The sequence below is a fragment of the Truncatella angustata genome (assembly GCF_020726525.1).
Source record: "Truncatella angustata strain MPI-SDFR-AT-0073 chromosome Unknown BKA67scaffold_4, whole genome shotgun sequence".
NCBI classification, from domain to species: domain Eukaryota; kingdom Fungi; phylum Ascomycota; class Sordariomycetes; order Amphisphaeriales; family Sporocadaceae; genus Truncatella; species Truncatella angustata.
This window is the reverse complement of record NW_025763384.1, coordinates 1384660-1396107: the sequence shown is the minus strand read 5'-3', so window position 1 is coordinate 1396107 and position 11448 is coordinate 1384660. Positions and strand designations below refer to the sequence as shown.

Genomic DNA, 11448 nt, shown 5'->3' with positions numbered 1-11448 from the left:
TGTGGTGGGCCGGGCCCATGTCTACAGTAACTAACCTTAGTTGGTCCAGGTTGCCTACGCGTGTAGGAGTCGAATCGCTCTTCCGCATTCGAGTAACGTCTCGTGAATGAGCTGGGGCCGACAAGTCAAACAGTCATAAACAACCTTCATTCCTCGGTGTTTTGCAAAACTCGTTTTCTCCGACTCCTCTGGTATTAGTCTGGCATGTTCGGACCTAACATCATGGCGAACACGTGCAACACGTAGGAAAATAATTCATGACCCTTGCTGATCCTGGGACGTTCCTCAGGCGAGGACACCGTGATAGGACCTTCTGCTGATATATTCTGAGGTACTTGACCAACCCCAACCTCAAGGCTTCTTATCTGTCCCATCCCAAGCATCTCATATCTTAGTGGATTAGAATTGGCAGGTACAGCCTGGGCTACGTTGTAATAATCCTTCCTTCAGCAGTGTGGTAAGGATAATATATGAGTGTCGACCACTCGCAAAACTGCTCAGGCATATGCCATGTGCCAAGGAAAGGCCGCCGAAGCATAATGAACACGAGAGGTCACGGCGCTTCGCACGTTCGGTCAGGGGGGTCGACAATCGAAAATAATGCGATTCGTCAAGGAACTAACACTTTCTGATGTCATATCCTCAAATTCCTTATCCATTTTTGTGTTTCTCCTACCATAATCCGCATTCCCTTATCTCAGTACAGTTCATTTCATTGGGTAATCATAAAAATCCTCATCCAAAGTATCCATACACGCCAACGCCTAGAATGAGAAATAAATCAAGCCATACATGCTCAGAGAACGTTGCAAGCCTCAGAGAAAAGCCTAAGCCTCCAAAGGAAGTGAAGGATAAGCAGGCTGCCTGGGGGGCGAGTCAATCTCCATAGAATCGGAGGAAACAGGAGAATCAGTAACGTAGTCCTCGCGCTTAAGGCGCTCAATAACGTATTCGCGGAGATATTCAATAACGCGCACGTTCTCTAACCAGGCCTCGTATGCCGAGTCGTCACCGTCGGCAGACGACTCGGCTGAGGGTGAGCTAACGACCGACTCGCTTGCCTTGGGGGTGGTTTCGCGATCCTCGGCGATTGAACGGCGGGCGGGGTTGGCCCGCTGCAACATGCCACCAGAGTATCGACGGCGCGGGTCGGGATCAAAGGTAGGTCCCAAAGTGGACGTGGCGGATTGTCCCGGGTAGCCAGAAGTCACGGCCGGCAGCGTAGGGTATAATGCCGATGTAGAGCTGTGGCGGGAAGTGGGCGAAAGGCCGGACGACGAGGCGCTAGGGGAGTGCCCAGAGGTGTATGACATGCTGCTGCTGGGAGGTGTTACAGCGGGTGTGCCGTTCGAGTGAGTTGACGAGCCAGCAGTCAGGGGTGATGCCATGTTCTGAGGTTGCGAGTAAGCTGGCAGAGAGGGGTGGTGAGAAGTGCTGGTTGTTTGAGGCGGCGAGTGACTGTTTCGGAAAGCCAAAGGCACGTAGTGAGAACCAGGTTGGTGGATACCAGCGGCGGCAGCTGTGTTAGAGTTCTCGTAGACGGTGCTCTGCATCTGCTCCAGGATCTGGTCGATCTGGATAAGATCGCTCTTGGTGCGAATGCTGGGCATAGGAGGCAGAGTATAGTGTTGGGCATATGGGTCGCTAGCACCGCCCCCGACAGCAACAGCTTGAGGTGCGGGCATGTACTCTGACGCTAAAGCAGAGAGATTGCCATGTAGCGGCATCAATCTCTGACCAACCTGCGCATAGGACGCAGGGTCAAGGTGACGGCGCTTGGCATCGCCAAAGAACTCATTGAGCATATCATATGTGCGCTTACGGCTGTCAAACTCGGCAGCAGCAGCCTGGTATCCAATATGATCACCGCGGCTACCTAAGGGCTGGTAGTACATAGGTCCACCATAGGAAGAAGGCTGGTGCTGATAGTAGCTACTAGGATGGCTGCCAGGATGCGGCTGGCCAAAGGCGGCCGAGTTAGTACGGATCTGGCCATTGTGATCATAGTAGCTAGAAGGAGCTGGAGGCGGATTAGCCTCGATTATAGGAAACCAAAGGGGATCGAGGTTGGGCATACCTTTGGATTGAGGCCTATAACCGCCTCCCATGCCTGCGTGCTGATCAGGTGATCTGACCAGAACGGAGTCATCGGCATGCGTCTAACAAATATATTAGTACATAATTCATACCGTACATGTCCTACAAGAGGAACAGGAAAGACGGATGATTCATAATACACATACCTTGACATGCTTCTTCAGATCCTGCGGTCGCTTAAACGATTTGCCGCAAAAGTCACATTTGTGTGGCTTCAGAGGCACGTGCACACGAATGTGCGACGTGATGTGATCGCGCTTGACAGTTGTGGTTCTGCAAGAGTTCCATTGGCAAGTCAAGTTCAAGTTGTTAGTGCTTTTACGGCCGACATGGCGTTCGCAGATATGCTCCTATAGAAGAGTCAGCGGGTGTTACTTAACATAGATGTCCACAAACGTTCCAAAACTACACATAATGACTTGACTTACATAAAGGAGTTCTGCCTGGGTAAACCTTTCATTGCAGGTTCCCCACCGGCAAACAAGAGACTCCTCGGCTGATGAGGATGAGGAGGCAGTCGTGGCCGATGTGGTGACAGGCGTTGCTGTGCTGGTGGTCTGGGTTGAAGTGCTCGTGGCGGTTGTCGCGGTGGTGCTCGTAGATGGGGCTGGAGTCCCACTCGACGCCGAGCTATCGCCACCAGACGCAGCTGTTGGCGGGTTGTTATCAGATGCGTTCGTTGACATCGTGTCCCAATTTGTGTCCGAAAATCGATAAAATATGTGAGATTACCCTTTGCAGTCGTAGTGTATAAGATGGCATATAAGGAATAAACTCCTTAAACAAGCTTCAATATGTTGTGGTTGATCAAAGGTCTCTGCAGGGAGAAGGGAAACTGCGTGAGATGGGAAATCATTCTGCTTATTATGGTTCATCAAGCTCGAGTCGTCGCTTCTTGCCAAGCCATACGGCCCAAAATGCGTTTGACATGACTTCCGATTATTGGTTCTTTACGCTTGCCAAGGCCTTGGCAAGTCTTGGCAGGTGAGCTCCTCATCACGGTACCTCCAATGTCACCTATTCTCTGCTCTGATATGTCGTACCACGCTAGCATGATTTTGCTTGGCGAGGTGGAGAATCTCGGAAGTCTGGGCAGATTTTGCTTGGCCACCCCCAGACGCTCTCCTCCCTCCTACCACGAGCCACTTGGCGTTCTCTGTCGCTCTCTCTGTCGCTCAGACGCTCTTCAATTTCCTACAAAGTACAATTCGTGCTAACGAGGAACTTTTTGTCTGTGATTGTTCAAGGGTGTGTAAGGCTTGATCTCTTGAGAAGCGGCATTCAACCAGTGAGCACTACTTGCGACCTTGTGTCGAATGGTGAGAAGGTGAAGTCCATTTCCTACTTTTGCCGTGGACCGAACCATTAGCTGTTACAACCTCTTGGCTTATGGGCTCCGCCACGGCCAAGCTCATTCCGCTTCATATAATTTTGCTTGGCCCTGTTGACTTGGCATATCTTGTTCAAGAAGGTCCTGTTTTCGCTTGGCGTTCTTTCTGCCAAGTTCTCCCGCGCGCTGCCAGTGAACGGGGAACAAGAAGCGCGATCAATGGTCGCCCCGTCGTGTTTCTGCAGCAACTTTGCTTGAATGCTCGAATGCTAATCCACAGCGCAGACACTTCGCCCGTGATTTATGGATATGTCGCAAACAACACCACACAGATATTCAGGCGACAAGCGGCTCTGATTCTTTGGTCTGAGTTCACTTGTTTGAAGACAAGGGAACCACTGTTTGGCTCTTTTTCCAGCCGGGAAATGCGCGAGGGGATCCCATGGTCAGTCCGTATCGACATGTTGTTTAGAGTTCGACGAACAGCGGGCAGTGTTAGCAACACGCGCACACCGCATCAAACCACCAAGACTGTGAAAGGTATGACGTCTTTGGATTTCACATCATCACACCTACTCAGCAGTGTCTGCTTCATTCAGGACCGATCATTGGGATTCACCCACACTTAGCAGCATGGCCTACTCGAATGACTCTTCAAGATGGGTCGTGACTCGCTGTACTCATTCACTCAATGCAAGCCGTTATACTTCCCCTATAGGACTATTAATCAGTTCACACTCCATATCTTAATAGAAACCCATAAGGTTTCAGAGTTTTGGAACTAAGTGCCACAATCGCATTCGCGCCAGAGTAGAGACGGGGACGGCTCTGGGGCGATGGATACATCGCCCCCCGTAAAACAGATTGTCTAGATTGTCTTACAACTGACCAAACATTTGAGGACCTCTCACCCCTATCCAAGAGTTCCGAGTCCCGCCAAGTAGTCGCCAAGCAGCGGCCAAGCTGTCTCACCAAATAGACCTGAGCTTCGCCGGAGCCAAGCCAGTCTAAGTATTACGAATACGCCTGAGTGTGCCCAGCTCTTGCCCAGAATTCCCTCATTTGCCGCAAGTCTCGTCTCGTGTCCAGACGGATCCCAATCTTTCCAAGAAATGCCGCTGTGCGACTCCGAGCGGAGGTGTCATGGCCAAGATCGCTTGTTAGGCCAAGAATCAAAGCTGGATAATGAGATCAATTACGAATGGCAAAGCCTACTATTAGGAATATCCGATGCTCCTTGGCAAACCTCCTGATAGAGAGTTTTAACGCCCACCTTACAGTATCCATACTTACCTTATTGCCAATTCAGTGTGGATAGGTACATGCAATTCTCGAATTTACCTGCTTGTAGTAAAAAGAAGAAAAATAAGGGAAGGGAAGGGAAGGTGAAGGGGCTTTCCTACTGATTCTTCCTCTTTCATGAACTGGCGATTGATGATATCGTGAATGAGCCCATTTTGGGGCCATTACACTTAGTTCAAGGTTGCCTTTGCGATAATCATGAAGTAGCTTCCGTGCAAGTCCATTTGGGTAATGAGACAAACGTTTTCACTTCCTTTGTAGAGGGCAGCTGGGTTTTGAAAGACACTTTTCTTGAATCGTCCAAATCCCGATCCTAGAACCAACCGCTGGAGGGATGCTTGACGCCCTTCTCGCGCATTAGGCGCCGATGACTAGAAATAAGCGCTGCTCTGGATCAGTAAGTAGTGGAAATGCTTTCATACACACGTTAGCATTGCCAGAGAGACGACATGTACGATTTGCGAAGATTGTACCAGCTTCTCAATACCAAGTGAAAAGTTTTGTTTGTATTTTTGTGTCTTTCTTTGCTATATCCCCTACTAGTGTTGTTAAAGTCCTTGCGTATATGACGACTTCGTTGCTATTCAAAAATCGACCTCATTAACCCAGAGAGAAAAGCATTCAGTTGTTCGCATGCGCAAAAATGGCGGCTTGACACAGATCAGTCTCAAGAAACCGTGGCTTTACGTATCATGGTACTCCTGGCTTGACCCGCTGATGTTATGACAGTGAAACACCACGTCGGCGTTGAGAATCCACCGGAACAGCACCTAAAATGTCTCAACACTTTTGACTGTTTAGCTCACGAAGCCACTCAGCGAGTATTGTTGCTTGTCTGTGTTGCCACATTTCTTGTGACCATTGTGGCCGACTCAAGAAGTGTACCGACCGTGCTCATACCCGAGAAATGGCAACCGTAACACGTGTATAGTTACGGAAGAACCGAATTCTCTTGATATGAGCTACAAAATCCCCAGAAACATTTTCGACGTTAACCGTGTTGTTATCCATGAGTGTCAGCTTCAGTAAATGCACATGCAGCTATTTCTTCACGACACCTAGCACACATACACCAGCCGCCTAAACTCCCGCGTGCCCATTCCCGACGGTCTTGAACGGATAGGCTGACGTCGCAGTAGTGGTTGAGGATTTCCTCGCCTTTCCGGATGCCTCCGGGCCTATTTCCGACAACTCGTGTCTCCCTAGCCTTGAGGACCATGCGCCCTCCCCAATCCCAAGTGACATTTGGGTCGCAATCATGGTTTGCAAGGCACCAGAACGGATGTACAGCAGCCACGTCGGGCCTTCCATCTCGTGGGTTTTTTCGGGCGGAAGCAGTTCCACGGAATTTGCTATAGAGCGTATTTAGCACCCATAAGTCATATTCTGACAAACTGGCGTATATGTTCAAGTCCATCTTCTCGAGAATATGAAAAGGGGTTTCGATGTTGTACTTGAAGGAAAACGGCAGCGTCCACTCAGGGGGAGGTCCGGCGTTTGGTGATAAGTCGATCTCGTTTGACTTTGATGCAACGAAGTCACCCCAAATGTACTTGATCTGATTGACATCCAAGGGATGTACCTCCTGATGCGCAGCCATGGCAAGTACACGAGCAAGGAGCAGGAGGTGCAATGCCTCATCCGATTCTCTAGCGTCCGTATCTTTGGCTATGGAGTCAACATCCTTCTCGCACACCGCAGGGTGATACAGTTCCTGAGCCTTGTCGTGACAGAATTGGCCGCAGAACACGGTGTCATAGCATTCGTCACAGTTCACTGCCGTCGACTCACTGCCTAGAGGCGGAAGATCTTCACTGCATGCATCGCAGACAGATTCCTTCAGACGATTATTGGCTGTAACGAGCGAGTATTCTTGAAGCACAATCTCGCCACCGTTGATGTCTTCTTTAGCGAACACACCTAGTTGTTTGCAGGTAGGTATAACCTCATAATTATCCATATCGCTGTCAGCGTCGAGTAATACAGGCAGGGTTGCCACCTGAACTTCACATTTCGGTGCCATCGTGGATAACTCCTTGTTGAGAAAGCCGAGTGACTCGTCCGAGAAGCGGTCTGGTTCATGGGTATTCCAGGGATAGACCTCTCTTCGTACCATGCCCCATTCTGGCAGACGGCTAGAATCGAATGTATCCCAGCGCAGTCTGCGCTGAGCAACTGTTTTGATGTAGCTAAGCACATTGAGAAGCTCCTGGTTCGCTGGCGCTACGGACAATCCACGCTCGCAGAAAGTGTGCGCGCTCTTCAAGCAGCCAACGAGAAGTAACCCCAGACTCAATATCTGATATGCCCGCACTGAGCCTACCAGAGCCAAGGTCTCTGCATCGCGAGCATCTTCGTTCCCGGCCATTTCGCCAAGAAGTCCATGATCGAGTACTGATGGAAGTGGTGCGTCGTGATATTTCTGAAGGGCTTCGAGCGCTTCTTCATGATACTCGAAGCTTTGGTCGCGAACTTCGTCTGTAAGGATCAAGGCTCGGTATGCATCACCCGCAGCAAGGTCCGGGTAGCCCAGATCAGAGTAGATGAGTGCTCGGCGCAGATAGGTGACCAAATCATAAGGGTTTTCTAGGAGCTCGTTCGTCAGCACCTGACGTGCTGTCAATAGCCCCTCTACGCGGGAATCGCCGTCAGTAGATGAATCGTCCATGGTGTGGCGCGGAATCCTGGATCTGATCGAGATGGTGTTTGTAACACAGGGTGTGTGGAGTGTAGGGTCGGTTATTGGACAGCCATCCCCCGACTGGAAATGCGCCAAATGTGAGACCCAATGAATTCCGTCCGGCGCCGGTCGAGAAAGAATGAAAAAAAAAAAAAAAAAAAAAAAAAGGAGGGTTGACGAGGCCCGTAGGACACAGACTGTGTCGGCAGGAATGGTCGAGATCAATCCTTCAGTGAGAATGTCAACGAGCAGATGAAATGCTTGAAATGACGTAGCATATCAAGGAAAAAGGACCCGACTTGTGCCTGTCTTCAAGGTCGCAGTGCGGAGGGTCGCGATGCGGAGGGGCGCGATGCGCAGGGTACCGGCTAGACGAGTCTGGCTTTCAGCTTTTAAATAGAAGTTGGGTGGGACTAAGAATTCGAGCTGGAGGAGGCCCGCTGGAAGTGCGGTAAATGTAAACGGCTTTCTTGAGGTGGGCAACCGGCTTCACCAAGGCGTCGCTCGGGAAGGGAGGGCGGTAACGCGACCCGGAAAACGTCGACAGCGTCCGAGTGAGGGTGGCCAGACGAGGGGAGTTTGGGAACTATGGGAAATTGGGAGGCCAAAGATGGTATTTTGAGAAAAGGACCAAGGTAGATCGATGGGCTGGCAAAAGGCGGGTCATCCTTGGAAAGTTATTTGCGTGCGCATCTGCAGCGTGGCAGGGCCTTCCGACGACCCCTCCATAAGACCCTTATTTTCAGGGTCTAAACTATGTAATGAGGAGGGACGTGTCCGGTGGCCAACCAGCGAATAGTATCTGCAAATTCTTGAGATGCCCTCATCTCCTTGGAGCTCGTTGCAACTCATTCCATCATCTTGATTCATGCCATTGGCGGCAACAGCCTCGTTATTATTCCTTGTCATTGGGATTGCGCGAATTCCACGAGACTATCAATCAATGTTTTCATTTTTCCGTCCAAGGACAATGACTTACAGTCTTCGCGGTTCGTGTCAGAAACTTGGTAAGCCCAGGGACCGGAGATGGGCAACATACTGGGATGGTATTCCGAACAAAAAAAAACCGCTCTTATTCCAGCACCACCCTAGCATTCCCATGACTCCCTCGCCCCCCTTTTTTTCGGGGACATTAATAAATAGGATCTTTAAAAGGTTTGCTGACACTGCTTGGTTGGCATGTGCCGCATATGCAAAACAAAAACGAATATCCTTGCTCGTGCTGCTAGACTCGTCATGTTGAACTGGACCTTTCTTGGCTCATTTTTAAATGGTGTGCAAATATTTTAGTGTAGGAAAGCTACGGCAATGTGGTGTGCGGCTCCATTTCATATTTATGACGTCGATACTGCATGCGTTGTGAGAAATTTCAACAGGTTGGTTACGGAATACCCGTCTCCCGAAAAATACCAAAATGTGTGGGGTACCGGTTTCAAGAAACAAAGGCACCTAATGAACGGCAAATCAAGTATGCAATTCACGTGACGAAGAAAACGAATAAAAATGATGGAAATAAGGCGTTACTGAAAACGAAGAAAACATACGATATCTAGGATCCATAATCGTCACCGACCAGAGAGTTGGCTCATCTATTGGTTAAGCAGCAGAGACAAGACAAGGCATGACGTATTGGGCTGGCTCGCTGCAGTAGTTTTGCCAAACCGGCTGCATCCATTTGGCACTATTCCGCTCTTTGAACATCTAGAGCAAGCAACTCATGAAGATGGTGCTTCCTTGTAGACGAGTCTATGGGGATTTAAATCATGGACACAAACTTCGGTGCCGAACTCTTGGTGGAAATGACAAGTTTGTTATAAGGTGGCGCAATAAGGCGTACGGTAAGCTACCATAAATCTGCAGCTAACAATGGTAGGAAAGGGATTGTACCCAGAAAGCACTTACTCATGTATTTAGCAGACTCAAGGCATATGCTGGATGGACATTGTAATACGCATTAGCTAGATTTCATGCCAAGTAGTGCGGGGGCGGGTGGAGAGAGGCTGTTGCAAGGCTCATCACTATCGTCCTCGCAACACCATCAACCAAATCGTGAGCATATACAGGTATATGGTAGTGTATCAAGTGACCTTTCCCCATTTTGACGTACCAAATCTACACCAAGACTTCTTCATCTACCATGAGAGAGAGAACAATTCCGTCGATTAGCCTGTTGTAGAACTTCGCCATGGCTAGATGTATATATAACAGTACGGACCCACGACAGAGCTCACATGGTTCTTGATGGCCGATGGTGGCGTCTCTGCAGGAGCTGCGTACATCAGGCCAAGAATGTCCCCGACTGTCGCATTACGACTCAGAGGATCGTCTAGTAACGTCAACGTTGCATCAATCTGAAAGGCCCTATCGACTGGTTTTTGGTTTTGACAAGTCCACCACGAGCGATCAGTGCCACCGTGATGCAGCCAGAATAAGGGGTCATTAGGTATGTTATACACCTAGTGGTTTAACTTCAGTATTATGATTAACACAGCTCCCAAGCGTCAGGAGCTATAATGCAAATAGTTACATCGCCACCAGGGTCAGCAGCCCAAGTAAAGTGACCTGCTCCATGCTGGCCAGGATCACATTGGTCGAAGGGCTTGCCTTGTAGACGGTCTTGTCATGAACCGATGCCCGTCTGATTGTTGGAGTTTGTCAAACGGTCCAGATGTTTTGCGTCAGTTGAGAATGTGGCCGTGATGTTGGGAGATATGTCACGTCGGATGCATCTTGGACCATAGCTTAGCTTCGTCCCGGCATATGGACCTGTTTCAACACAACCACCTCCGCGCCCCTCGACAACGGGAATACAACATGCACACCCAGGGACTGGGCTTGTACAATTATGAGAATCCCAGACACCATTCCCTCCTTGGGAGTACTTGTCACCGTTCAGGTGAGGCGAGTTGAGCGGACCTTTCGCGGTCTTCCCCCAATTCCAGTACGGCAATGTGCCCTTGGCTTGTCAGCACAGTATATGCATATACAAGGCCGGGAGAATCAACATGCTTGGTATCCACACTCATATTGCAAATCTCGTTCAAAGCTGTAGATAAAATAGCGATGCCCATGATAGAAAGGAGCCAGTAAAATGAATTATTTCCGTTTGGCTGACGTGGATAGCGACGAAATCGTCGTACCGAGATTTGGCACCAGGGGCGAGGCCGTCTGGGATTTACGAAGGCGCATCCATGAGGCATATTACTGGAATATGTGAGTCACTTCAAATAAAGAACCAAATTTGGTGAGGATCATCTACCAGCTTTTGTGTACGCGAGCTTCTCTGCGTCTGTCAAGTGGGAGTATTCTCGTCTAATCGAGAGGTTTGAGAGGCTACATGCCTGGGTTACATTCTGGGCAGCGAAAGTCTTTTTCAAGCTTCCATCTACGACATCAGCTGTCAGCCTAATCAGCCTTTTGGCAGTTTCTAGGTCGGTGCCAAATATCGACTCGGGAACCCAAACAGCGAAGCTGCCGGCCACTGCAGACACTGCTGTGATCCAAGACGGCTTCATCATGTAGAGATATCAGACTTCAAAATCACCAAAGCAAGAAGTATTGGCAGCGATGCAGGGTGTGACTGAAACAGTTCACTGGCGGCTACGGAAGAGGGAGGTTGTGGTCATCCCACGTGGGAATATGCGTCAGATATACAAAGGGTGATCACAATGAAAATAGTCGACTATTTATGGTAGCATCGACATCCTGGGCAAATATTGATTGTACGTTACCAAAGTAAGAAAGACGACTCTATGGCTAAATGATTGATAACATCCTTGTTGTGAGTAGATGAAGGGCAAGGTTCAAAGGTCGAAACAGATGTTGTTCTTTCCGCTAAGTGTCATGACCACATACATACTCGTTACAACGTCTACAACATGATATGCAGGGCTCTGGTGATGGATAAACAGGTGAACAATCGGATTAGTGCTGGTCTCTACTAATATTTCGGAAATAATGTTAAAAGGTGCGTATTGGTTGTGCGACTTGTTTGTTATAATAACGACACCAGTGTTCAGGCAACTGGGTGGAATATGTT

At 49.3% G+C, this 11448-nt stretch overlaps 5 protein-coding genes across 5 annotated transcripts; 1 reads left to right on the top strand and 4 right to left on the bottom strand.

Moving 5' to 3' along the window:
• Positions 1–97: 97 nt before the first annotated feature.
• On the bottom strand, positions 98–582 carry BKA67DRAFT_564188 (uncharacterized protein). The gene has a single exon (XM_046102716.1). It carries the CDS (start codon positions 381–383, stop codon positions 195–197), a length of 189 nt encoding a protein of 62 aa, XP_045958384.1. The 5' UTR covers positions 384–582; the 3' UTR covers positions 98–194.
• Positions 583–584: 2 nt separating this feature from the next.
• Positions 585–2927, bottom strand: BKA67DRAFT_564185 (uncharacterized protein). Its single transcript, XM_046102715.1, has 4 exons — positions 2526–2927; positions 2244–2447; positions 2078–2159; positions 585–2020 (listed from the first exon to the last, which is right to left on the bottom strand). The coding sequence occupies exons 1-4, from the start codon at positions 2781–2783 to the stop codon at positions 828–830; spliced, it is 1737 nt and encodes a 578-aa protein (XP_045958383.1). The 5' UTR covers positions 2784–2927; the 3' UTR covers positions 585–827.
• A 291-nt stretch (positions 2928–3218) lies between these two features.
• On the top strand, positions 3219–4204 carry BKA67DRAFT_564183 (uncharacterized protein). Its single transcript, XM_046102714.1, has one exon. The coding sequence runs from the start codon at positions 3487–3489 to the stop codon at positions 4054–4056; it is 570 nt and encodes a 189-aa protein (XP_045958382.1). The 5' UTR covers positions 3219–3486; the 3' UTR covers positions 4057–4204.
• An 838-nt stretch (positions 4205–5042) lies between these two features.
• BKA67DRAFT_691187 (uncharacterized protein) lies at positions 5043–7551 on the bottom strand (the record flags this gene model as incomplete). Its single annotated transcript, XM_046109163.1, has 2 exons — positions 5801–7551; positions 5043–5113 (listed from the first exon to the last, which is right to left on the bottom strand). The coding sequence occupies exons 1-2, from the start codon at positions 7395–7397 to the stop codon at positions 5043–5045; spliced, it is 1668 nt and encodes a 555-aa protein (XP_045958381.1). The 5' UTR covers positions 7398–7551.
• Positions 7552–7576: 25 nt separating this feature from the next.
• BKA67DRAFT_564178 (uncharacterized protein) lies at positions 7577–8722 on the bottom strand. Its single transcript, XM_046102713.1, has 3 exons — positions 8449–8722; positions 8389–8391; positions 7577–8334 (listed from the first exon to the last, which is right to left on the bottom strand). The coding sequence occupies exons 1-3, from the start codon at positions 8508–8510 to the stop codon at positions 8073–8075; spliced, it is 327 nt and encodes a 108-aa protein (XP_045958380.1). The 5' UTR covers positions 8511–8722; the 3' UTR covers positions 7577–8072.
• Between the last annotated feature and the right edge of the window lie 2726 nt (positions 8723–11448).